Source organism: Ascidia mentula, chromosome 9 (genome assembly GCF_947561715.1).
Source record: "Ascidia mentula chromosome 9, kaAscMent1.1, whole genome shotgun sequence".
In the NCBI taxonomy this organism is placed as follows: domain Eukaryota; kingdom Metazoa; phylum Chordata; class Ascidiacea; order Phlebobranchia; family Ascidiidae; genus Ascidia; species Ascidia mentula.
The window spans coordinates 458,922-486,836 of record NC_138574.1 but is presented as its reverse complement, the minus strand read 5'-3'; the positions used below and the strand labels follow the sequence as shown (position 1 = coordinate 486,836).

The 27,915-nt window shown below is 38.1% G+C and overlaps 4 protein-coding genes across 5 annotated transcripts; all 4 read right to left on the bottom strand.

The window, feature by feature from the left end:
• Positions 1-284: 284 nt before the first annotated feature.
• On the bottom strand, positions 285-6,413 carry LOC145914105 (adhesion G-protein coupled receptor G7-like). Its single transcript, XM_083001882.1, has 16 exons — positions 6,310-6,413; positions 5,995-6,111; positions 5,754-5,866; positions 5,497-5,592; positions 4,775-5,000; positions 4,421-4,593; positions 4,186-4,275; positions 3,678-3,812; positions 3,341-3,492; positions 2,895-3,103; positions 2,641-2,779; positions 2,423-2,529; positions 2,113-2,264; positions 1,532-1,702; positions 752-983; positions 285-395 (listed from the first exon to the last, which is right to left on the bottom strand). Exons 1-16 carry the CDS (start codon positions 6,362-6,364, stop codon positions 358-360), a joined length of 2,205 nt encoding a protein of 734 aa, XP_082858008.1. The 5' UTR covers positions 6,365-6,413; the 3' UTR covers positions 285-357.
• A 1,041-nt stretch (positions 6,414-7,454) lies between these two features.
• LOC145913321 (GPI ethanolamine phosphate transferase 2, catalytic subunit-like) lies at positions 7,455-14,871 on the bottom strand. The gene is made up of 14 exons (XM_083000939.1): positions 14,729-14,871; positions 14,456-14,588; positions 13,957-14,153; positions 12,972-13,184; positions 12,443-12,634; positions 11,972-12,096; positions 11,665-11,776; positions 11,161-11,291; positions 10,794-10,965; positions 9,999-10,587; positions 9,563-9,779; positions 8,973-9,408; positions 8,630-8,807; positions 7,455-8,431 (listed from the first exon to the last, which is right to left on the bottom strand). Exons 1-14 carry the CDS (start codon positions 14,825-14,827, stop codon positions 8,205-8,207), a joined length of 3,021 nt encoding a protein of 1,006 aa, XP_082857065.1. The 5' UTR covers positions 14,828-14,871; the 3' UTR covers positions 7,455-8,204.
• A 217-nt stretch (positions 14,872-15,088) lies between these two features.
• Positions 15,089-17,214, bottom strand: LOC145913949 (uncharacterized). Its single transcript, XM_083001719.1, has 6 exons — positions 16,680-17,214; positions 16,420-16,484; positions 16,259-16,359; positions 15,958-16,155; positions 15,691-15,760; positions 15,089-15,552 (listed from the first exon to the last, which is right to left on the bottom strand). The coding sequence occupies exons 1-6, from the start codon at positions 17,179-17,181 to the stop codon at positions 15,400-15,402; spliced, it is 1,089 nt and encodes a 362-aa protein (XP_082857845.1). The 5' UTR covers positions 17,182-17,214; the 3' UTR covers positions 15,089-15,399.
• A 779-nt stretch (positions 17,215-17,993) lies between these two features.
• LOC145912942 (cyclin-dependent kinase-like 1) lies at positions 17,994-27,560 on the bottom strand. Of its 2 annotated transcripts, none has more exons than XM_083000412.1 (9): positions 27,353-27,560; positions 27,104-27,225; positions 26,887-26,959; positions 26,735-26,825; positions 26,300-26,500; positions 26,028-26,110; positions 24,449-24,505; positions 23,894-24,100; positions 17,994-19,636 (listed from the first exon to the last, which is right to left on the bottom strand). In XM_083000412.1, the coding sequence occupies exons 1-9, from the start codon at positions 27,518-27,520 to the stop codon at positions 19,502-19,504; spliced, it is 1,137 nt and encodes a 378-aa protein (XP_082856538.1). In that variant the 5' UTR covers positions 27,521-27,560; the 3' UTR covers positions 17,994-19,501. The 2 variants fall into 2 exon arrangements, with proteins under 2 accessions (XP_082856538.1, XP_082856539.1); XM_083000413.1 differs by having other exon boundaries at positions 23,933-24,100.
• Positions 27,561-27,915: the final 355 nt, after the last annotated feature.

Genomic DNA, 27,915 nt, shown 5'->3' with positions numbered 1-27,915 from the left:
TCAAGCATGCAGCTCCGATACATATGTTGCTTTTGTTAATAATCTTGCATGATTTTACTACATAAGCTTTCTATTTAAACTTTTGGTCCCTTATGTTTTTTGTCTGTTAGTCCCAACCACCAACCAACATACGTTAGCAGAATAAACAAATTTTACAATTCCTGATCATTTTCATTCATAGAGAGAAGTTTTCGCCACATGATAAAGTGCAGCAGCAGTATTTTACAAGACAATTATACACAGTTTCGCGTAAAATAAATCAATCAGTTGTCAAATCAAGAGGTGTCCGTCATATGTACAAGTTCTCCACCGTTCATCAAACAACACCAGTGAGAATCAACATTGAAACAAAATCTTCTACTGTTTTGTTCCCAAACTTCTTCGTTTCGATGACACTGGAAAATAGTCGTAAATATAATATTTGATTGATTTTGATTAAAACAGAACCCGGAAGTGAAACTGCACTTATGAGAGACGAAACCAACACATTGATATAAATATTAAAGATGCTTTACAACACGAGCTGAAGATTTTGAAAACGCGCGAAGCTTTACGTCATAACATTGCCGAACCTACGTCATAAACAGTTATTTCGTCGCAATAGTGAAGTACTTTTAACATTAGTTAGTTTCCTGGGAATAACATTCCTTCTGGCATAAAAGCTAATTAAACTATGAATAATTAAACTTTATTATAACCGACATTTTGTCTGCTATTCCACGAGACTTCTTCAGGGTTATTTAACAAGCACCTGATCCATGGATGGATTCATGTTGACTTGTGACCGAATCTCTCGGGTTTCTGTTGCCTGAATGGCGGTGATGGTGGTGATTTTCTTTGTCAAGACACGGGTAGTTACGGGAAAGGTTTGAAGATTCTGATTTCGGATCCTTTACAAATGGAAGGCACCTGAGGATCGGTTGAGTCCAAGTTCTCCTCACAACATCGTGGCGAACACAGAACAGAATGAAAAGAATGAAACCCTGTGGAAACATAAATAAACAAATTAACTAGATTAAAATCCAAAGCCTTTGCCACTGAATATCGATACGGCCACCAGATTTCCAACAAAGGCTGTAAACATACGTATGTGCTACAATCTGTACAAATATTTATTTATTACACTTCAAAAAACCTTGCTCTACACCTCGCTTTTTAGCAAAATTTGCATTTTGTAGCATAATTTCACATCGGGAGACATGTATGATATTTTCCAGTTCAAACTCCTAGGGAACTCCAGACAAACTGACTTCTACCAGTTAACGTGGAACACATTTATGTGTAGAAGCTGTGTCACACCTTCGTAAGATTTAGGTCGCCATTCAAACTTTCTTTATCAAAACAGCACAATTCCTTCTATCTATCTGTATTAGATTGATTTACTATGGATATTTTGCCAGGTAGGGGAATGTTCCAAAAACATATGGCACCTGTATTGGAACATTTGGGCTCAAACTTTGCAATGCCTTCTATTGATTTACAACAGATATTCCAGCTCAAGGAATATTACTAAACACTATTAGTATTTCACCTGTAAGGAAGTGAGAACGGCGTGGATGCTTTGCATTATATCAAGGTACAGAGGATCATCACTGATCATAGCTAGGAATCCGAAACACCAGGAAAGACCGAGGAGGACGCTCATAGTTATGAGGTTGCTCAACTGTTGAACCAAAGTTTGCTTTTTCACCGTTGACTTGACCTGAAACAAATTAAAATTTCTCCTCAAAGAAAGTCATTTCTAACCTTTCAGAACGGGGTTTTATTGCATTCCCTGGCTTTGGCTGATGCAGCTATGCTGCAATGCCTGGGCTGCGAAGCCTGTAAACCTAATAACCTTGATACGATAGCTGTGATCGCCAAGTAAGGACCTACGCAGTGGGGGCGATCCTGCCAATCATGCTATTGCATAAAACATTTCTTTCATTATAATATTCCTCTGTTGTTTTTATATTTTTTAGTGTTTTTTTTACAAACACTGACGATGCTGTTTAGCAAAATATATTTTGCCTCATAAGAAAGCCGATAATTTTTTACCTTGGAAATACACGTTTTTGTCAATAGATTTTCCGTCTGTCGACACAAAATGATCAACGCGTATATAAGAATTACCTTGCGGCGCCCTCCAGCGAGCGATCTGATAATGATGACGAAAGTGATGACGTTGAATGCGATGATGAGACCAACTGGGAGGAGGAAGCCGAAATAAAGTGGATTTCCGTGGGGCCAACACACACTCTTGCTGACGTAACTCGATCTCCATTCTGAATTACATGGGGTTGCGTGGTAACTTGATGCAAGATTTTTATCGTTTCGATTAATGGATTAACCCAGCGCGGTCCAACTGAAGGGGCGTGGGTTAAACCAGCAGTTGGTTACGGCCTTAGAATAAGTCATTTGTCGGATGATGGCTACGACTCACCGTCTTCACCGGTAGCTGTGCTTACGTTTGTTGGGGCTTCCCCGGTAAGTACATAATGTTGAACCAATATCTCGGTGTTCTCTGCAAGAACTTTGTGGATTTCAGCCCTAAAAAAATCAAAAATCAACGTTTGTAGCGCAACAAAAATAACCCAAACAGACATCAGCAATTACACGTCATAGCTCTCATATGCGGATATTTTTTATGCAACTACTTACTGGTGTGATTCTTTCCATGTCTTTGCATCACGATAAAAGAGAGAATATCCTGCCGACACGGATACAATTACAGCTGGAACTCCATATGCGAACAAACAAGCTTTTGTGATGTAATGACTTTGGTTGGCGCTTGCCAAAACTGCAAGAAAACAAATCATATTTAAGCAAATTACGATCAACTCAGTTACCTATACCTTAACGTATGACATAGGTAGTACTTTAAAGATATATATTCTCCCTTTGATGCCGAATACCTTTAACGAGCATGGTGTACATTGTGTAGCCCTCTACCGCCATCCAGCACCAAGCTGCAAGCCAGAAGTAGTGAAGCATGACGGTGATCAATGCGCACGTGATGTAGTTATCAGTTGCTGATATTCCAAAGAAGAAAATCGTGTAAGCGAAGAGTAGAGTGAGACTCAGGTGGGTCAGAATAATCTGCGGCCTTCTGCGGCGTAACGACCTGAATATGAAAGGAATTAACAACGAAGGTCATTGATTGTAACGACCAAGGAAAGAAATAATTCACAAAAAAGGTAAGAAAATTTCCAGGATAGAAAAAACAAAAAGATCACGTTTTAAAACAATAGAAAAACATACAACAAGACTCTTCACAAAAATTCAAACTTTTCAAAAAAGGCTGAAGCTAAAAAGGAGAAAAATTGAACAAAAAAGCGAAAATCTGGTTGTAAAAAAATACTTGAAATAAATATGGATGAAGACGGTGAGAGCGAGGCCTCCTATCGACAAAACGCTTCCTACATCCCCGATGTAATCGATAACAGCTGTGTGGGACCTGGTGTGATCATGAGGGGAATCTTGTGGGTCTTCATGGTTGCGTCCACTTATATCCTGTTGTACATCAAGTTACTTTCAATCAAATTTACAACAAAATCAATTAGCCGGGATTCTACCGAAACCGACACATCTTAATAAAATAAAACATTTTTCAATGAAAAAATTAACGCAACTCCCTCAAAACCACAAAAAAATACAACAAGCGATTATTGATATTGATTCGTTAATAATAGACTCACCACTAATATAGCGAAGTTAGTAAGATGATTACAAACACATTTAGGGAGTTGGTTGTTTTGATCCAAGACACAACCCGTCGTTGACCAATTGTCCACGGAGAAATCCCAAAATCCACAAGTGAGAAAACCGCTTTTCTGCACAGAAAAATGCAAGGAATTGTTTTCTCAATCAGAAAAATGTCCAGACCGAAGTTCAGGCGCCATAACAAATTTTGTTCGCTACATTCAAGTAACTTTGTGCAAAATAATTGTTACTGTCCATTGATAATAACGGGGGAATATGTTATAGCGCCTGACTCGATAAACATTATGGTTTAACCGGTGCCTATGCCCTTTTATATCTGGTGTTTATCAGCGTAACTGTTATTTTGCGCAAAATATGAATGATTTAATTTGATTTTAAATTTATATCAAAATGTTGGTAAATTACTGTCACCGCCTGAAATAAATTAAACTTTTTCACCACCATGTTCTCATTTCAACAAATAACTTTTAATTATTTTCTTACATTGGATTTCGGGCGAGATTGAAAAGAGAAAGAAACGGGTTCTTGTAGGGGAATACCCGGTTTGTTTCCACTGATGGTCGCAGATATGACCTGAAAAAATGTGACGTAAGCTTTCAGTAACAATTCACACGCATTGTTCGCTCACAAAAGTAACCAAGTAATTGACAGGGTCAATAAGTGTTATTTTTATTCGTTAATGATCTTCACATTCAAGGAACCGAAATGGAGAATTTACCTGATTCGTTGTGAAATTAGACGAGGTAAACAAGCTGCTTGTTTTGTAAAGTACGAAACCGACTCTTGCAGTTGAAGAGTTTTCCTTTGCACTGATCTGACGAATTGAATTCATTGGAATATCGAATGCCACAGATGGGGGATTCCCCGGAGGTGTAAAGCCAACCTTTGTATCTTGAATTGAAAATAGTTGTTGGGGGTTGATTGAGACTTAAATGAAATTCAAGCGTTTTTGAATAAGGTTTTCTCACACAAACTATGTGTGAACACGTGTGATATCTTAACGACGCAACGCAAAAAGAAGGGATTGTCAATAAGTGTTCAAAAAGTTGCAACAAATCATTTGATTCCTTACCGTTAGTTCCCAAATCCACGTCTATTATTTGAATAATCATTCCCTGTTTATTCGACGTGAGTTGACCGGAATAATCGAGTTGGACGATATTGACAAGTTTATCCATCGCTTCAACTATCTCTGTACGTTTATGTGAGGAATCTTGTCCCTGGTTTGATTCTTGGAGGTCAGAAGATAACATCAAGTCGATGTTGTCAGTGAAATGATTGAAGGCGGACAGAGAAATCTGGACACAGTTTGATGCTGTGTTATATTTATTAAAACGCAGATTTTTGATACATTTATGTTTTTGCAATGCTATAATTTCCAATGCAAATATCGTGCAGCACCATCAGGGCCCTTGAAAGATAAATAATGCAATCGTGAGGGAACATTTTTATTGGTGATAACATGACATTATCCGTGGAAACCAGCCTTAACATTAGAAGTCTGTGATTTTGCCTGGCAAGATCGATCACAGTCAATTTAAGCTGCACTTATGAGACTTTATATGTCGAAACATTGGCGTTCTGTATTCAACTTAGAAAATCTTAAAGTTTTAAAGCAAACAATGGTTGTCCGTGGGCCACCAGACAGACAGGGGCCCTAAGTGCGCTGCACCGACTGCACCCCCTACTACCCCCTTCCTGAACACAAGTTTTCATGTAGCAATCTGCAACTGACCTTAAGTATGAATATTTTCCATGCGTGATTTGAAACAAAATCAGGAACAAGAAACTCACGGATTTGAGATTTTCCAGAGATGCGAATAATTTTTCATCATTTAAATCTTTCTCGTTTATTTCTCCGCCGCCTTTCTCCCAGTAATGTTGATGACCCTCAAAAAAAAGTAAGTTATGAGAAAATCGAACCCATTGTGGCCACATGATGGCGATAGAGCCGCCGTAAACGTAACAACTTCTCGCCATTCACCAACAACAATTGAACACTTACACAGGCCCAAAAAATTTCAAAAACATTAGTAAGGAAACTGTTTTACTTCTTGGAATAATTCGACGATGGCTCCACTGCATTGCGTTCTGTTCCCTCCCGATATGTCAAAGTAAATCCATCCATTCACTTCAACGCATTCGGCCGAAGCAACAGGAATTCCTGGTTAATACAAAAACACGTATCAGTCCGCGCCATGTGGCAACACCAATATAATCCTAACACAGAATATTTGGTTCCCCACATGCGCAAAATACATGTGAAGAAAGTACAGGCAAGTCAAAGGTCACCTGTGTCGTTGCAAACTTGCAGAGAATACGAAATGTCACCAACTTGAGTCAATGGAAATTCTAGAATAAGTCCCGCACCTCCCCCCACTGCTAGCTCGGGGCAATGCAGGTAACAATCTGCAAAAATATATTTTGTCTAAAGGTTCAGGATGATTGGAAAAAGGTTAATAGCGGAAAAAAAATATTTATATTTTAATATTTCAGAAAAGCAGTTACAGTTTGATAATAAATTAGGGGAAAAATTCCCACGTGGAAAATATCTACAGTAAAAATTAAAATTTTTTAAAAAAGTTGAGAAATTACAGCAATACTTACACGCTGTTGGACCAAAGGCCAGGACACAGATTGACAGAAAACACCCTCGCAACATTCTGATCAAATTCCAAATGACGATTTCTGAGCGCAAACCTCACCCAACAGTAGAATGAAATGAATCAACGGAAAGTCGACGGCGTTCCAAGAATTTCTGGCGTCGAGCGCAAAAAATTCTTCCGGTCACGTGATTTCAGCTTCCCACAGACCATTCACGAGGAGGGGGAAAGTTGTGATGCCGAGAATGAAGGTTAAGACAAGGTCGTATGTTGTGTGTGGTGGATGTGGAGAAGGAAGCTTCTCGCTGATGACGTACAAGGATGACTCAACACGAATATTTTTAAACTATCGTCGAGTTTTCTGGACTGTCAACTATCGGTATATGACGTAAGGACGGCATATTTTTAAATATATGGGCGCCCGACTCGATAACCTTAGTGTTTCATCGGCGCCCTTTCCATTATATTCCTTTTGTGTGTTGTTCATCTGCTTAGTTGTTTTTAGCGCAAAATACGCATAATTGGATTTGATCAGTAGAAGCTTCAACAACAGCGGCTGATAAACAATTTACAGTAAATCCTCATCGTAGTATTAAAAATCTTTACTGTGCAAAAGACGACGAGCTTGCAAACAACCGTCGTCTCGAATCCTGCCAAAAGGGCATCGTCTCAAATCACTTCCTACAAGTTTGTATATTTCCTGTCATTCCTCTGATTAATCATCCGTGAAACACTGATCTTCGTCACTTAAATATCATGCAATAGCCTTTGGAGTGGGATGTGTCACCTTGGGGGTCGGTGAGATTTCAAGCTGTGGCCGTCTGGACACTTTCGGTGTTGGAAACGGTTTACTAAAGTTTGCAGTTTACCAGAAGTACGTAAATATTTATCTTAAAATACAGAACAGTTACTACACTGGCGCTTTTATTTTAAACCAACACCAAGTTTTTGAGGTGATTATGGCTTGTGTATTACTTGTTAAAGGGACGGGTCATTTGCACGAATCAGGCCCCACAGATTACCGGGAACACCTAACACATCACACCCCTGAATTGTGATGGCATTGGTTTGATGAAGTACTTCTGATCACTTTGTGACAAACAATATACTCCATATAATTACCCCATCACAAGCTTGACGCACGACATAAAAAATTTAAAATATAATTTCTTCAAAGAACAAAACCTAAGTATCAACTATGTCCCAAATACAATGACATGAATATATCAACTACAATACGATACACAATATAGAAATGCTTGTGGTTTGTTACATGTGTGTTGGTACAGAGTTTTTAAAACTTATTGGATTGCGTTAATTATTCTTAGTTGATTATAAGACACAAGGCCAACAAGTTGTTTGCCAAGATCGCTTTGAGCTGAAATGTTTCAACAATTTAACACAGGGCAAACTGGTTACAGACACAGTTCACAGAATCATACAAACAAAATCCATGCAATAAAAACAATTGTAAACTTTACACAAAGAATGCCAAAATATAGAAAGCTATAAAAAGTCACCACAAGAATGATCCACATTTACAACGGAATTTAGCTATAATAATTTCCCGACAACAGTCAAGACCAAACTCACAGCTTGGGCGAAAGTCGTTCATCTCATTTATTTGCAGGGCGGTATTCTGCATAACAGCGTTATATCGGTTCAACAGATAAACCTCAATACATATTTCCTTCCACAATGGCTTGAAGTGAGAAGATTATTTCGTGACGTCAGGTTCAAGTTGGACTAAGTTGGTTTGGATCGACGGATAAATGTGTGAGGTTGTGTTGGTTGCATAGAGAATATTCACACAACACCATTGCACTAAACTCTCGTCACGTGACAACCGCCAATGAAACCCAGTAAAATCACACATCAGTAACCATAGTAACGTACGCATCACCACAGCAACAGGGTGAATATGAGCAGCCAACCATGAACGCACGTGTTCACAATCTCGTAGAGAAGTTTGGGTGAGAATACGCTCCACACGAACAGATGGTACCTGTGACCTGTTGCAACCATGACGTACACAATGACCTGGAGTAACCTCAGGGTTATAAAAGTACATGCCGTGAGGTTAGGGGTCGACGACCGGGGTTGCTTCAAATGTGTTTCATTTGCATCTGAGCAACATGAATTGAAAACGTCAAGATTGCATAAAAATATGCTTAAAAGTGTGTTAAAGTTCAATAAAAATAAACAGTTAACTCTTACGTTTTTATGTGGATATTTTTCATATTTAAAAAAAAAAAAAAAAAAATTTAATTTATATTCTAGGTAACTTCCTTTACATCAGGTTAAACAGCAGCTTCCAAACCCACCTTGAACACAAAGTTTAATGAGATCTGAGACACAAAACGTTGTCCACAGTATGGGTCCAATGTAGGTTGCGAACGAACCCAACATCACAGTGAACATAGAGTTAAGAAGGCCCTCTGAACCAGACAGACCAATGTAACCAGCGGATAGATCAACTGTTGCAAAGCTGTTTGAATTTCCCTGGCAAGATATATATGAACTTTTATTGAAACTTTTCTGAGTAAGAGTTTCTTTAGGTAGAAGTTTTACAGAACAGGTAGGAATTACAAAACACTCACTGCTTTCACAGGATGGCATGTTGCAATTGATAGGACAGTCTATAGTACAAATAAAAAGCTCACTTACCATTGTGAAGTATGACATCTGTCCAAACCAGCATGCAACCAGAATTCTCACGATCGCTTGTGATGTCACAATCCCACTTTGTTTCATATTCCTTAAGTCAAATATACTTAAATCCAACAGGTTGTTCTTCCCCTCCACCACCACCGGCCACAGAAGTCGGAATAATGACCAGTACAAGATCAAGTTGAATGCCAACACACAGTGGTTGTGGGGTCTCAGCAGCAAAGCTGACAGCAGGACTATCGTGGTTTGGATGCAGTCGAGGGATTGTTGTCTGCTTACAGGGGTTGGGGAGCAATATAAGGATGGAGTTGAACAAAGATGAGTTTTCTTGCTTTGAACAGAGCGACAACAACTCTCCGATATCCGATGCAGGAGGGATTTTATGAAGAGGAATGCTGAGATGAGATACACAACTCTCGCTTCTGTGATGCCTCTGGAAATATAATTTCATAGTAAAACTCTGTTCTGTAATATTTCCACACAATTGTGAGCTGCTATTTGATGAGAAAAAAAATGCTGCCTAATATTTATAAATAGGAAAACGAAGTTTGTATAAAACAAATGTGCTTGAACTTTAGCTTACTTACATGGTCTGACTGTGTGATCCATACATAGTGAAAAACATAACAGTGTCAGTTGCATGTCTGTATAAATACACAGTAGCAAGCCCACAGAAGCATGATGTGGTGCGCAGGAAATCTCTGGTGCTGCAAACCATCTCGGCCATGATGAAAACCACCATCAAACTAGCGGCAGACATGAGCGATAAAATAAATTTGTGTTGTGGCAAGTTCAACCAGTCACCTGCAAAACATAAAATTAAAATATGCAACAACACAGGTTCTATTTGAATAAGACTCTGACAACACTTTTTGGTGAAAAATATTTGTCTTATATCAAAGTCAAAATATTTTAACTTAGAAAACATAACTTTGCAAAAATGTTGTCAAACGCAAAAGGTCGAAATTTAGCCCAAAGCTATGAGGTTATTTAATTAAATAAAAACAACAAGATTAAACGCACCAATGTCTGGCTGGCCAGCAAACTGTATCCCAGTTTGGTTCCACGATCTTAACACACGATGAAAGAAAACGAATCCAAATGCAACAAGAACAACTTTCCAATGCTTGTGAGTTACAATTGGATGATCCTTGATGTGAGTTGTGTCCTCATCTTCTGTAATATCCACCTGTTCCTCATCACCAGGAGGATCAACTTCACCATTATCCATCCCATCTTGCTTCTCGTTGCTCTCATACACAACCTGCCATGCTTGGTTGCCCTTACGTAAACGTAATTGTGATGAAACAAAGGTTTGCGCATCATAGAGACTGACGGATGTGTTCGGATTTGCCTCCTTTGTAGCGGCCTCAGCAGTCGCTCGTAATATTGCGATGAACAAAATCATCCCACCAGATATTGTGATGAAGTACCAGATCTGATGCTCCTCTTCCACGAAACTGCTGCTGGGTAAAGTAGCAACATGGATAACTGACCCAACTACAAGGCCAATGACAGCTCTTGAAAAGCTTTTTGATCTTGGCAGAGAAACGCTGTTTCGTTTTGACAAGAGCAGTCCTTCCACCCAAAGAAACAAAACTAAACAAAATCCCTGTAACAAAAAAATAAATAGTTTTTACTTTCATAAAATACTTAATCACATAAAATACTTAAACCAAACAAAGCATTTGCACGAAACTTATCATTGCTTACTTTGTTTGAGTGTTTACATACTCAAAGTGGTTTGCAAAGAGGGAATAGTGCTGATATATCTGTTTCATCCATGAAATGAAATATACCCCCAGTATAAAAACTTACTGCACAAAGCACAGCAATCCCAGTTGCCATTACTGGATAATTGTAGGAAGCTATGTTTGAAGTGAGAGAATCTGAAGCAAAAATGTTGCACTTCACATAATTATTGTAAGCAGCAGAGTAGAAGCTGCCGTCATTCGAATCCAAATACTTTCCATGGAACTGAACACCATTCCTAAAACAAGAACAAATATTGTGACATCACAAATGGAAACCTGAAAAGCTACATATATATATGCCTATCACAAAACTTCAAGTTCATCAATACACACATTCACACAGTAAAACCAACAGTAAAACTTTATTTACCTTTTGCACCCAAACATAAACTAAAGAAATATATTTTTTTCAATGGTAAAGGATTAATTACCTGTAAAGATGGAGGGGGTCATTTTTTGCTTCGATAAAATGGTTGACTAGCCTCCCAGCTTGTGACAGGTGGTTTAACAGTTGGTGGCAATTATACTGGAGGGCATGGAGCCTTGCCGATTCATTTAGTGACTGTAAAAAAATAATAATGCAACCCTAAAAAATAGAATACAAGGCAAACAAAATTAGCATTCACATATCTTTAAAACAGTGATTACCAATTCACTTCCAACCACATCTAAATTTCAACACTGTTGGTTTACAGGCTTCGCAGCCTAGCTGGATTAACCACTATTTTCTGACAAGTCAGAGTGCGATCTGAATAATCAAGCTCCCGGTGACATTTGAACTTATGACCCTGGGCTAACCAGGTCCAACGCTCTTTCAACTGAGCTACAGGAGCTCAGTGGTTTCACGCTGTATATTGTAGGCAAGATACACTGGCGCACAAGAGCACAACTTTGCCTTCAAATATACACCATAGTATTCATACAAATATTCTTACCTGCATTACATCTGGTATCACCTTTCCCATTGATCCTTGTGGGATTGGTGAACCGAACAACAAAGACAAAGTTGGAGCCAAATCAATTTGCTCAACTTTCGTTTGAACGCTTCTGCAAACATCACCATCAAGAGAAATAAACACACAACAATTAAACCATGAAATAATTCTTAACCTCCCCAAAAATGTTAAATTTGGATACTTGTTTCATCATATTTCAGTATCCAATACATATTATTACACAACACAAATGTATATTGCATGTTTGACAGAGAACATTCAAAGTCTGACAGATGTATGAGCTTACTGTGTTGTTTCCATGGAAGTTGAGATCATGAGTAAAGGAGTGTCAACTTCTGGGTCAGTTGTCCCTCCATGACTCCCACGAGCACTCATGCCGTGGTCACTCGTTATCACAAGCATTGCATCGTCCTGGTATGGAAAAATATATGAGCAAATTTTAAATTTAATGCAAGTAAAATTCTTGACTGCAATATTTCCTTTCAGTAAAAGCTCCCCACACTTTAGGTATTCAATCAATTCGAGTTGAAATAATGTTGGTGGGTTTTGTAGCAACAAGTAACAAAAGCAACAAGAGCTTCCAAACCCACAACACACTTTATGCTTACATTACACCTGAATAATTCACAAAATAAGAACATCCAGGGAAAAAATAAGCAACAATTCTTGTTTAAAGATATTTGGCATTATGTTCAGCTACCAAAACTTCCTATTTGTGGTGACCGAATCACAGCATAAATATATTAAAAAAACTTACCTTGTTATTTATGGCCTTGTACAATTTGCTGATGACAGAATCCATTTCCATTAACTTTGGTCCAATTAGTGGTGATGTTGGTCCAGCTATATGTCCAATATGGTCGAGGCCCAAGTAGTGCAAAATCATGATATCCCAGTCACTTTTCTCGTGAAGTTCTTTGTCTAAGTGTCTTGTTACGTTGTTGTCAACCTGTGTCAAAACAACTTTATTTCAAAATATTTAATGCCTTAAATTGAACATTTTAAATGTTAGGACAATACTGTGCATGTGTTGGTATATTTCAATATTATGCAAAAGCCTAAGTTGTTTGAAACGTCTGCTTCGGCATGAGTAGCATGTTAGCTTTGGCTTTCCTTTTCATACTAATTAACTCAAGTTGTTTTATTACAAAAGTCCATGTATTAGAAGTCACAGACTACTATATTCACAATACAATGCTTTACAAGTGCAACACCAAACCCATGCATCGTTAAGCAAGTGGAAATCACCAAAGACAATTTTGGTGACCATTCTTCGCCAATCTTACCTCTGTATAATCTGTCACAAAAAATGACGTCGTCCCATCAGCTCTTGCGAATGAATTTGGGAATAATCTCATCCATGTGTCATCACCAAAAAATATAATTTTCTTTCCAACCCCAGTTAGACCAGATATAATATTATCTTCCTTCAATTCAAATGATTGGTCCATGTTAATAATGACATCAATGAATCCAGGAATGCTTCCTGTCGTCATAGCCTGAAAAAAAAACAAAGAGACATTGTCCAACAAGTTATAAATCAAAATTATTTTGCATGATAAGTTACTATGTACATGTACAAACCATAATGGGCAATGCATTACATCTAACACTAAACAGTCTGCTAAATAATTACCATAAAGGATATTTTGATTTAGGTTGAAAATGTACCTCAATATAGAAGTTTCTACCACTGTGTATATATTTTGAAACACAACTGTGAGAAACCACAATTATAAAGAAACAAATTATGCATTACATCTAACACTTGACAGTCTGTTAAATAATTGTAAGGTGTAACATTTGATATGCACTAAGTCAGGGGTGCACAACCTGCGGCCGTACGGCCTCATGTGGCCGTGTATGCTAATACATGAGGCCGTACACATGTTTTATAATGCATTTGTTTGACGGCCGTGCATTGTAAAAAACTTAACAAGTTTTGCCTGGATGTTTGGTTTCTGAAATTGTTTGTCTTTGTTATAAAACAGAATAAGATAATGTATTTTTAGGTAAGAAAAATTGTTAAATATAACATTTCAGTACATTTTTAGGCATAAGCAAATGCGAAATTATCGGTCTGGACTCACTGGCGGCCGTTGGTGAATAAAGTCTGTGCGATGTGGCCGGCATTAATAAAAAGACTGAGCGCCCCCACACTAAGTTATAAAACAAACTATTTCTTGAAATTCATAATAATTATATATCTGTAAATATGAACAGCACTTTTGCATTATCGTCTCAAAACCAAAATGTTAAAAAAAACAATACCTTGATTCTTGGCATTGTAACTGTTGGTGCCTTGGCCTTGGATGTAAAAATGTGACCTTTGTTTTGGGCAAGAAGGGAATGCAAGAAAGGCATATGTTGGTTGTACGTCGGTGATTGAATGAAGTCAATCCTCATTGCATCAATCACAAGGAGAATAAGTTTGTTGTAAGGAGCTGCTATTGGGATAGTTTGTTTCTCTATAAAAGAAAATCATTGTATTTGTATACAAGCCAGAAGGGAAAACTAAAATTTACTGATAATCCGTGCAAGTTAGCTAAAGTAGTAGTACAAAAAAGTTTTACAATTATTGGTGGAATTAATAGTCGCCATAAAAAATTCACTGCACAAATTCCAAACTTTACAGTCTGGTACACATGAAAATACTATAAATACAAAGACTAATTACAGACAAACAATAGTTTAAAATGCTGAATTAATTAAAAAAATAAAGTTACAATTATAAAACATGCACAAAAATGTTTGTCTCTGGGAAACAAACCATTGTTTAAATGCTTCTGGGTGACGAAATCTTCTTTAATAAGTTGAATTAGTACTTCTTGGTTAATCGGTGGCGACGGAACATCTTCAAGACTGGATTTTCCCCTTCTGGCTGCCTTTATTGGAAAAAAACCCTGGAAAACAACAAACAAGAACTTACCCTCTGCGACAAGTTGATCTTAACTAAAGTCATGAATAGAACAATCATAAAGCAAAAGTTGCTGCAACATGTTTCATGGTTCAAAAAAAGCAATGATCATATAGGCTACTTTACCTTGGCAAATATGAGCAAACCAAGGAAGCTGACTCCATACGCAAGCAGTATTGCAACCTTAGATTGGTGGAACTTGCGTTTTGACGCCTTCCCATCCATTGTCTTGTCAAAACACTAACAAACTAAACACGGAATACCTCTCCAGTTTCGACACTAACTTATGAAAATTGTTTGAATTAAATGCGCTGTCACAGGGGACTTTCCCCTTTTAAAGGCAACTTTCCCAGTATTGTTCATTCTATTTTCTTGGTTTTACAGCATTTTGGTTGGGAAAATATATAGAAAAACTACCTAATCCATTTATTGTCCTTCATTTGCATGTTACACGGGTTTATTGTAAAACGAACAACCATTGTTTTACGTTAAAACAAACGGAAGTACAGTAACCCTTGCACTTTCGGCAAGCAAAAATTTAACGCATGTATTTGTATTAGCAATCATTGGAATATACATCACGCAAAAGCTTTCAACAAGGAACATACGAATCAAATATTACTAGCGCATGGAACAGTGCAACAGAAGAGAACATTTGGTAATATATAGCAGTAGTTAAAAATGTTTATAACATGCATGATAACGTTTTTATAAGGTAACGCTTCTAGCAATCCGCAAACGATTATGATATGAGTTTTGTAAAATTAATATGTACGTTTAAAAAGACAGGCAGGATGTTATAAAGCACATTGTTTTGACCTTGAAATATTTTTTGCACTTTTTGTAAAATAAATTGTGAAACGGTTAACAAGAGCGGCTGGATTTAACCTTCCATTTTTTAGTGCCTCAATTCTGGTCCTGATTGGGATTTTTTCCTGCATTCTCCTCATCTGAAATATCATTTATAAATTTCCAACCATTTCATTCATCGTTAGCTAATATCAATTAGTGATACAACTATTTTTTTAAGATAGGTAAGATGGTACCAGTTGTCAAGATTATATAATTCAAGTAATTAAAATACATACTTTGGTAACATCGTGCCGCCAAATCTTTCCATTTTCGTTGACATAAAATGTAGAAACAAAATCATAATACCTAAAAAAATACAAGTTTGTTTAATTGATCTGCAGATGATCAAAAGTACATTATAAAGTTTATTGGTGGATATACATACGATTCAATTTTTCCAAAACTATATCTTCATGTTGCTTAAATCATCAATCTTTTTGACACAAATTTTCCTATGCTAGCATTGCTAATCATAATTCAGTATTTGGGGTCCATTAGCTTACTTGGGGTTGCATGGCATTTTTAATACGTAGGTGCTCATCATTGCAATTGGTGTCCAGCCAACAATCCTCCAACGTGCTTCTATCGTATTTTGTTCCTCACTTTCACTAATACTCAATAACTCTAGGTTTGGTTCACAAAGATACCATGAAGAAATACGTCTGAACATTGAAACCATTCTTTTGTATTGCCACAACCCCCTTTGAAACAAAAATAAACCCTACATGTACTACACACACATTGATGCAACAGTTGTCCACAATAAAATAAGTAAACATATGAACACATAAGTTTGCAACTTGCCTTAGTTTAAATGATGATCGTTTTAAAGTGACATGCAACTTAATATTGCTTGTGTAGTCGTCAAAATCATGCCAGTGCTGTTTGTTCATAAACATAGGAATCTAAAAACATTTAATTTAATGAATTTACTGCAGTTGATATAGTACATATACACAGGACACCTCATTTCTCAATTTTTCAAACAAAAGTTTAAACTTTTGAGCTGGTTCATCTGCAGGTTGCTTGGCTGTGAAAAAAGACTTGTATTATGATATTGCAGAAAGTGGAGGCAACTACAGGTAAAACTTGTATTTATCTGCTCACTCTGCTGTAGTACAATGCAATAGCTACAAAAAAATATACCATAAAGTCCTATACAAAGGCTTTTACCATTGATGGCTTCATTTGAAACAAATTAGTTACATCCAAATATATAACTTACCCTTCTGTGTTACTTCACCATTTGCATCAGTTGTATATAAATGTTGCAGGTCTTTATCAGTGCAGGTTTGCATCAGGACACAACTTTCCATCGTCAACTCCTTGTTAAAAGTTGACAGAAAATGTTGTGCATCATCAAGAGTTCTTTCATAACGTGATGACATAGTCAACTGTCCTGGTAGCACGATACCAGTTCCAATAACAGTGTTCCCCGTCCTGCAGGCTCTTGGTTTACCAAGGAATTGCAGTGGCAGCTTATTCGAATTAAGTCCTTTCTGACTAGCAACATTCATCCATTGTGCCACAGTTGCATTATTCAACAGCTTGTCTAGGTTGTTTGTGTTCGTGCTTGATGTGTAAAGCAAGCTGACTTGGCAACGATGCAACATTTGCAGTTTGTTGTTTCCATGTCTTCGGACAGTTTGGTAATGAGCGTTCATGTGCAAGTAATTGAGAGGTAAGGTAGTGAAAGCCTGTCTTATTCTTGCATAGCCAAGCGCCATGCTATTATTTATTGTTTACATTACTTATAATATATTTCTGCATAAAACATACAATTTACGAAAAACGTTTGTTGACATTTTGTTAAAAGATCGATGAACAATGATGATGTCACTTCCTTTGTTGGCTACGTTCAGTAGAGCCTACTTTATGGTAGTGATGTTTATTTTGACAATTATTACATCGAATGTAAAACATGCGACCATCAACGCTTTTATCCATGCCATGTTTTCTAAAATATCAACAGTTGTCCAAGTTTGCTGCAGTTTTGCGCTCTGTTCAGCCGAGCGTGACATTATTCTGAGGTGCTTAAACTTTTACCACATGGGATTTACAATATTTCAGTATGTTTAAAAAAGTTATATACTTCTTTCAGTATTAAGTGAGCTACACACAGGGCCAGTGATTGAAACCTTATTTGCCTTCGCCTGGCCATTTGGCGAGAAAAATTGTCACTGGTCACTAAGCTGCACTGAGAGTCACCAAGCTGCTCTTCAGCTTACTTAAAATATGTTTTTGGCTGCATTACTCATATTCTTTCAGTATGTCCAAAAATATTACAAGAAATCACCACGAACTTTGAAGTAAAAACGCTTGGCAATAGATATAAACATATTTTGCATCACTGAAAAACGAGGCTTCGTAGAATCTGCGTCAAATTATTTCCAAATCCTACTTTGAAGGTGTGCGCGCGTGTCTTAACTAAAGTTTCGCGTTTTTGTGCCGACTGACGAGCTTGTGGCACCAACCCTGGAGTAATTGTTTAATACTCGTATCAAATTCCTTTCGCCAATATAGGACGACACTGAACTGTCCAACGAATATATTGAGTAATTAAAACAGGTGCAAGTCATCACACTTGTGCCAAATTACAAAACTGCGCGATTTTGAGTGATATCTGAACACTGCAAGCCGTTATGAGGCGACTATACATTCAGGCGGCAGTATCCAGACAATAAGGACAAGTTAATGCCAAGGGCGACAAATATGACGAAAAGCACGATGAAAATGTGAGAATATAAGCTCGGTGTAAGTTCACTGATTGTCAAAGTGATGACAGACATAACGTATACAAGTATCCTATGTTGATGACTTAAACGATGAAGTTATGAGTTTGCTTGATGAAAATCCTCGCTTAATTAAAACGCCCATGTAAAGATTAAAGTAAACCATTACACCTGTGTAAGCTTCAAATGGATCGAGCAAAAAAGTGCTTGGAAACGGTTGATTGTCAATAAAACATAAATTATATTTAACGATGAGACGCCACATAGATGCTGTACGATGCTTAGGGATCTATTTACAAAATAATGCAGGGACTACGAAGCTATTCCGCGGAGAACGAAACTACGCGGACAATATGAAAACTAACGTCAGGGGTTTATTATTTCAAGGGCCACCATTGCATTGTGACGTGGCAAGAAGTTATTGGTTTTTAAGTGACAGATTGTGGATAGATGTTGGTGGAAATGGATAGCAGCGATAAGTAGAGAGGAGTATGGATTGGAGTCGGTTTAAACTACTGGAAAATGTTTAATCAGAAAATTTGGGGCTTCGGAATTATTTGTCGAATATGCTGTTGTGTAAAAGGTGCGTGATCTGTTCCAAGTTCGTAAACATGAAAAGTTGATGAAAATTACGGAGAGAGACACATGAAAATTGTGGTGTATGTGGTGGGTAAGGGGGCAGTATTGTGAGTGAAACACTAAAATATCAACAAAATAAAGAAAACCATAAACATTTTTGTTTGACACGCCATGAAAGATGATCATGAATCCATAAACTAACTGATGACGTCAGTTGTACAGTTTGTGTTAAGTCAGTTTGGAAAACGAGTAGATGACTCGATTCTTTGCAAATCCTACTCGCACCCTCCACCACGCGAAACCAACTCGCTACTCGTTTCTGAGGTACAATGCGGCCACCAGGGGTCGCCACGCCATCAGTCTTGGATCGTTGTGAGTGTAAGGACGGCGGCTACTTTCGCCGCCTTGCATACAAGGGCACTAGAGAGCGATTTATCTTAGGCTACGTAACAGCCTTGTCGGTGAATCCCCCAACCCAATGGCTACATGAAGTTATTCAACAACATTAAGACGTAACCTATTAATAGTTTATGTCACCGTTTCTCACAAGATACAAACTAAGAGAAAATATATGGACTACGTTCTCTAGGCACTTGCTACCTGGATCTAAGCGGAGGTATTGCGGATGAGCGGAGCGCAAGCGTACGAACTACCGTATGAAAAATTAAAGATAAAAAAATTCGCAAATCGTCCGCATGATGGCACCAGAGAGTCCTGAATGTGTCTCGATGAAAAATCAGATGTTTGGGAGTCGGTGGGGGAATTTATGACGTAGATGAGGTCCGATGCCGTCCTTGGAATGACCTTTGTGATCTGGGGCGGGGGAAGAGGAGTTGGAGATCGGATTGCTCGTCAACATTGGAAGAAGATTCTGCGAAAAGATTCCCCGGTTAAACAACGATTGATAATAATTCTATATATAACACAATTTTCTATAACGGTTAAATATTTCTGTCTGGTGATTTTTAATTGGCTTGTCACTTACTTAAAGACAAGCCACAGAGTTTAAAGGAATGTTTGGTCAAAGGTCAAATATTAGGGACAAGGACAATGATTTCGACTTTGTGTAAAATGTAACGAGAAAAAAACCTTTCAAAATAACAGAACGAATAACAGTTATTTTTACAAAAATACACGCAACAATCAACAAAGTTAATTGATCAGCTCCCAAACCAAAATAGGCACATTAGTTGTTTTTAATGTGTTCATATGTCAAAACAAACAACACCCACACACTAAATAAATTCAAACTGGAAATCTGATCTAACGGAAATAGTTCTTCCCTTAGTTATTAAACTGAGCCAAAGCTGGAACGGAATCACTTTCGAACAATACGAAAGCTTTCATGTGATTTTGTGTCGCTTTAAACGGGGCTCTAGTGACGTTGCTATCTAAACATAAGCGATTGTGGAGCTGTGCTACAGTAACACTTGTCATTGGTGAGGAATTTCCTTCCCTTGCAAGATAAACCATCGCCCTATTGACGCCTTCACATAAAAACAACTTCAGGATATCGGAAACGTCGAACAAATTTCATGTTTTGTTCAATTTCACTTGACGACAAATTTACCACCTTGATATGACAACCTTTCCTACTTCGCGTGATAAAATACAGCTTGGTACAAAGTCTAACCCACGGCAAAAGCACAAAAAAAACTCAGTGTAATCAGGAAACATTCGCAGGTAAATGAAACATCATAGGTAACCGAATGAATATTGATAAAAGCTGCAATGATGATGAGGAATCTGAAGGTGGTGGAGTTACGACCAATCTCACATTAGTTAATTTCCGACCCCAGCCAACCTTGCCAGCTGTAGAAATGTAATCAAACTCCATGTTCAAAGGGACGCGAAATCCTGCACTTTAGCCTCAAGCCACAAGTTACCCACGGTATCTCGGATAAGAGAATGCTCGATCGGATTGTGTTACCAAACTGGTGTCATATCACAAGGAGGTTGCAATCCAGGCCAGGTAGCTCACTGACGCCTCAAGGAATTCCACAGGTTTGAAGCCATGTGACAGCAAACGGCTTAATTAAAAAACTCCGCTAGCTTTTTTTACCGACTGTATTGCGTCATAATAATGTACGGGTATTGTGACGTCAGCGTGTTTTACATCTGTAAGTTCTGTGTGGTGAAAACTAACTGTTAATAACGTAACAATATAGGCCCATATATGGTGACGTCATGTACATTGGCCAAAAAGGAAATTAACATCTTACTTTTACCTATAAGGGAACATGACATATTTAACTTAAGAAACCTTCAAATACAACTCAGGATGAAATTGAAACCAAGGCGTTCAGTAACAATGGTGCAACGCAACGAACCCAACTTATTGTCACAAAAACGAACCTGAACGACTGTGGAAATTGTATTTGCCGCCACTGAGTATAATAGGTTCGGTGGCTAGCCATATAATAGTGTGACGTTATTAGAAAGGCGAACAATAAGTGTGTACAATAGGGGCGACATTGAACGTAGAGGTCGCCGTGTCAGGGTTTTATTGTGACCGCTTATTAGTCGTTGTCCTTCTAAGTTCCAGCCTAAAACCATTAAACCCTTTACAAATCTTCAAACTGGAAAGTGACGAATGGCATAAATGGATTAGGGACATCAGGATTAAACTGCGGCAATTAAAGATTACCGCTTAGCATAGCAGCTAAACCAATAGTTGGTTATCCAAACTGTTATTTGCCAAAAAGAGTCAACCCATTGTGTCGACGTGCAGCAAAACAATGATTTCGAACAGGAAAATGAAATGAGTCGCGGTTTGTTCATTAACAACTGCCCAGGGAGACACGAGAGGTTTGGAGCGATGAACATCACCGACGAAAAGCACAATCGCAAACCTCCAAATTACAACCTCTGACACGATCTCCATGGCAACCGAGCAGGGGCATTAACATTCCAATGTCATCGCGTCCTTCAAACCCCTACTCCAGCGCGTCGCCATGACAACCGGTGGCAAATCATGCCGTGTCCAATATGGGTGGAATATGACAGCGCGGTGCTCGAGAAGCGGGGACGACTACAGTTATGGTCGAGAGACAACGCGAGGCGATAGGGACGCGCCTAAATCGAATAGAGAGAGCCAGAATTCGCGGTCGGGGCTCGCGCGTCGTGCCGCGGTCCGCTAGAGTGGATCGAGGACCTCTTCAAACGCACATCGTACTCAAAGAATCGTTGCACTTATTCCACGTCCTTTCCTGACGCCCTCGAGTTAAATCGGGCCAAATACTGGACGGGCCAATATAGGAACCCGCACCATGTTTGATGTGGGCCCGGTATGTAAATACAACGCTCACCATGTTATTCCCAAACCCTGTGTTTGCCAACCACGAATGCGCCAGATCTATTAACATGTATTACTATGTTTTAACCTCAGTCAGGATCAAATTAAGCGATAATGACTTACAGACGCAGGGGGCGACGGCTGAGTATCGCGATATTGTGTGCACAAAGAAAGTACAATAGCCAAGTTTGCAAAAGAACCACATTTTGGATAAGTTCGGGCACAATGAACTTATCGTGGGTAACAATGGAAGTTGGGATAACAAAGACTTTCACCTTTTAACCTCCCACTTTATAAACAGCAGAAACTCAAGTTTAGATTTCCCCGCATAGAAAAACCTGGGGTCCTTTGCAATGTTAATTAATGCAAAAAAATCCATTACAGTGATGGTCATACATATACTTGTATTTTTCATGACCTATCGGATAATTATTAATAGTTCATATCATACCAATTGTTTGCAGCATTAATCACTAGATGGCAGCACACCAATAATGCTCCAAGCCAACGCGCATGCGCAAAGCCTGAATTGAAGCTCCCACATTCACAATTAGAGCAAAGAATTCTTTGTGTGATGTAAGCCCTGGACGTTTTCTGGATTAAGATCTACTGATCCCAAGGCTTTGTGGATACCAACAATTTGGGGGTCAAGCCAGTCAACATTTTCAACCGCTAAAGTGGAATTACCAAAAACATTTTTAAAATGTCACATATGACGTCACAAACTGAAATGACGCGATCCACTGTGCAATTACATCTTAAGGTGGAAGGTTATCGTATTTTTTCATTTACTTCAATGGAAAATCCATCAAGGGAATGGAAAAAGGGGAGAATTTATTTTACTTTTACCCAAAATTCATAAGATTGTAATAATAGTTTTTTTGTTGGCAGAAATACAGTTCACAACAAACGCTATTGCCGGCAGTAGATTTTCAATTAAAATTCAACGGAAAACATGTATGCGGTTAATTCAAAATTAGCAGGCAAATCCGGACTTGTCAACTTGTCACAACAAACCACTACAAATCCACACCAACACCTTCAACCGCAAACTCCTGTTGAAAGCGCACTGCGGTAAACATAGAAACAACATACCTTGTAATACACTTCCACCGCCATTGTGGCGTTGTCAAAGGCCATTGTTTGTTCACAACAGCCGTAGCTAGATATAAATCACAGCGCGTCGTGTGCCCTATTTGGCGTTTAAATAGAAAAGCTTGGTTTTACAAACGTGCGGCAGTAAACACTGTGGGTTGCACGCGACTTGCTCCTCCTAGTAAAGCACTCACATATGGCGTTTGTACAAAACATGTTTTGGTGCGGTTTAAAACAGATGCCGCAGTATAGTAAGTCTCTCCAGACCTTTAATTAAGCCCGCTTTGATATTTACTGAATTCTTGGTGAATGCCACAAACTGAAAGGGTCCATCTGTCGTTTGAGTGCTTTCGATTTACATTGGATATTTACGGCACTGAATTAGATAAGTTAAATATACAAAAATTCCTAGAAACGGTGCCTTGCGTGATACGATTTACGGTATGGTGCCTACTGTATGGTTCTGCGATTGTATAAAGGGTGTTTTTTAAATGGTTGAATAACTTCTAAAGTACTCATTATTAATTCGCTTTTGGAATTGAGCCGGAATCCGCACGTTACGTGGACTTGCGTGCGACATGTTAAGTACGTTTGAATTATATGTAAATCTGTCATAGAAATCTAAATAGAAATGTTGGTTATAAATATGTTTGCCAACATTTCAAACACATTTTTATTCAGACATATTTGAATTAGCAACGTTATCACCACATGCATCTACCACTGCATATCACTCACAGGGAAATGGTTAAAGTGTTTGTGGGCTGGGTTCGTTACCGCCTGGTTCCTTCTTGCCCTTCTCCTGTGCTGACGGTGGTGGTGATGGTGGTGGATTTGCTGAGGTTGTTGCTGCTCCTTGATTTCCTCACGGAAGCTGTCGAAATACGGATGTTCCAATAGTTCTTCACATGTAGATCGAGCGCTAGGGTCCATGTGGAGGCAAGCCTGCAGCGGAAATCAATTATTACGTCACAAAATCTGGTAGCTATGGAAGTAGCATAACAATCCATGATTACTTAATGTTGAGTATCAGTCACATCTAAACAGGTTTAAGAGCTACTTCATCACGTTTGGTTCATACCGCACATTTAGCCATGACTTGACATTGTTACTACGGCTGTATTTGTTTGCACATTACTAAAAACATATGTTTGACAAATTGGTCACATTTATAACAGCAGGAGAAACATACAAAATGCGTTAAATATCAATGTTTGCTTATTCAAAGAAGCACGTTCATGCCAGAAGGTTGGTCGGGTGTTGTTTTAATGTTTTAGATCCATGGTAACGAACCTTCATAAAGTGAAGAGCTTGGGCGTTTGTGTTCGGGTAACGTTTCTCCAATGGCTCCTGGAAACAATAGATATCATACATTAGTAGCCGACATGACACACAAACTAAGTCATGCACCGCCATGCCAAAGCTAATATTTGTGTTACGTCAGAATGTGACATACGGAAAACCTTTCATCACCGCCGACCATATATTGATCGGTTCTAATGTACAAACACTCCATGCTTTAAATAACGGGATTCGAAGCATTTTTGAGGCTCACGCCCATTGTAAAATATTTTCAGCTGAATTTTCGTGGAATTTCAACCCAGCAATTTTATTTACATCCACGAACCCAATACTAAACCACACAACATATATGCGTTGGACACTCAAGCTTGGTGCATTTCTGTATATGATAATATTTTCGTGATGTCATGCCAATACACAACACAACGCCAATACGCCGGTCATGCTTCTCACTTTAAAACCACCAATATTCACTCGCTTCCTACTCTCCCGAAACTGGGGGGTAAAAGTTTTATTCAAAACCTTGTTATTACTTTTTTAAAGTTTAGTAGAAAATGTGTAGTGGCGAAGACACGTTGGGCAAAAAACAAATTACGCTGACTAAAAAGTTTTGTAACGGCAAAATTTCCATCCCTTTGAAAGTCGCAAATTGTGAAGTCATAAAGCAGATAAACGTTTGTGCATTCTTTCACGAAATTCGCGGATTTTCAAACAATGGATGTGCGTGATAGTTATTCGCAATAAATTACATATCTGTCTTCACGCCGAGTCCTAACCCACAATAGAGGCAGGGATAAGAGGCTCTTGCGTGGACATTCAAGACTTTTGTTTACCACGGTTAAAATCCGGTCACTTGGTAGCGAAGGGCCGGTTTCGTAAAACTGATTTTTCTACGACATGAGTAAATGCCTGACAATGGATGGAAGTTGTTGTTTTAATTCCGCGGTTTGCGGTGGAAACCGGTGGCTTTTGTTGAACAATTGGTTCCTACATCTGGTCTTAAGCCCACAATTGAGTGACATAATTTAACTAGGGTTAAACAGATCGCGTCATTGTTGTTTTTACAGTTGTTCTGTTGTCACGGCAACAAACATGTGCACTTTGCTGGGACTGAGGATAACGTTTGAAAGATCAACATTGAAAACGGGAAAGTATGAAACATAGCAGCAACATGTAACACTGCACCGTGAACTTATCAAGAGTCGTTCAACATTTGTGTTTCATGTTTTTGTCAAACAAGACCTAAAGGTTGTCGGCCAGAATAAATCCACGATCAAATGAAAGTAAAGCAGGTGAATAAAATTAAACTTCCAAGTACATAATTACTTCCTTATCACACAATGTAATTACCTTAAATTGTACTGGACTAAATGTTTTTTTATGTAACTACGAAATGAAAGTGTTTAAAACTCAAGTGAAAGTTTTAGGAAGCCGGATATGTCAAATTTATGGCCTTACAGCTAGTTAAAAAAAACTCTGAAATCACTTAACACACACCAGCTGTTGATGGTGATACAAATATATATCAACACATTGTCAGTGTCAATGCTGCAAAAACCAAAGAACTTACTCTTGTGTCTGGTTCTGGTATTGTTAACCCATGGAAAAACTGGTTTGTGCTGAATATGTGTTTGTGTCGAGGTATAAGATCACCTGCAATTAAACAACATAAGTGAATTTTAAAGTCCCAATTAATTTTGTGTTAAATATTATCCCACCATTTTTAAACACAACTTTTAAATTACTTTTGATTGGAGTGAAAAAATATGCAAATAAGGATATGATGAAGGTGTTGCCACAGTAAAACATATTCAAAAATTAAGTTTTTCAAACATAACAGACCTAACGTCCTTTGGATTAAGTACAACTGATCAACATCGGATTTTCCCGGCCAAAGAGCCTGTCCACATAGAAGTTCGGCAAACACACAGCCGACTGCCCACACATCCACTGGAGGGCCATACTGAGTGTCACCTACGAGTAGCTCTGGTGCTCGATACCACCGGGTGGCGACATAGTCAGTGTAATCATCACCAGGCCCAGCTGAGACAAACAACATCTTAGATTTGCTTAAATTGTATATTGCATTTATCAAAAAGGCTTTTTAAATAAATATTTTAAAAATTATTGATTTAGGCACAATTTATTTGATGCAACCTATTTAAAACCCAAATACTTTCCTATACATTTACAAACTGTAAACTTAGTTCATTATTTATGAAACTCAAATTTTACCACTTCAATACAGAAATGTCATCAACAACATTTTTTACTTACTTAAAATTCTGGCAAAGCCAAAATCACAAAGTTTAATGACTCCTTGTTTTGTGATAAGAATATTTTCAGGCTTGACATCACGATGGATGCACTACAGAGAGGATGATGTTAAACTCAATATACTAAACTCTGATATATGTTTCATAACTTACATTGTGCTGATGGCAGAAGTTGACGGCCTGTAACACTTGCCACACTATTCTCTTTACTTGCTGCTCTGGAACCCTGCATAGTTGCATCATTGTAATTTCCACAACAAAACTTTATTCTTTATCAACTCCACTAGTTTCAGCATTACATAAAAATGAGTTTGTCATATATTTTCTTAATCACACTATAGGTACTTATCGAAACTGTACGTGGTTTTACCCATGGGCATGCTTGTCCAGTTCATTTAAGACGGTGTGATCGCAATATTCAAACACAAGGTGAAGTTTGCGTTTTCTTCTAAAGACTTCAATAAGGTTGACTAAATTGTTGTGCTTCAATTGCTGCAAAATATTAAGTTAATTTTACAATCTTGCATATTTCTTAAAATAATTGCAAGCAATGTTTGCTTGAAATAAAAATGTTATTTAGGCACTTGTTTATCAACTTTAACAAACCTTCAGATCTTACCTTCAACATACGAATTTCTCTCAAGGCAATTTTTTTGATAAGTGGATCATCTTCCGATTCAACAAACTTTTTAATGGCCACAATTTGTCCAGTGTCTCTGTTTCTACATTTGAAAACAATTCCATATGAACCCTCACCAATCTTGCTAATCTTTTCATATTTTTCCATGTCTCTGGCAGAAGCAAACTACTTTTACAGTATGTATAAAAAGTCTGCAGGAAACATAGTTGGTGAAAGAAGATGTGACACCTGTAACATTGCAATATCTCAATGAACATTAGGAAACAATTGGGGCCAATAAACACCTCCAAATTATCAAAAAGCAGCAAAAAAATAGTGGGGGAATGTTGCACACGGCACACATCATAATGCAAAACGTACAAATTATGTTTTTAAATGTTACAAACTCATCGTGCTGCTGAGTGAAACAATATTCCACATCAAAGACTTTTCTGTTTACTCCTTCCAACACACCTCTCAACGCTGTTGTTCAACAGGGAGACAATTCTAATAAGAGCTGTGGTGGAAAGTGAAAAAAGATCACTATTGTCTTTCCTGTCTAC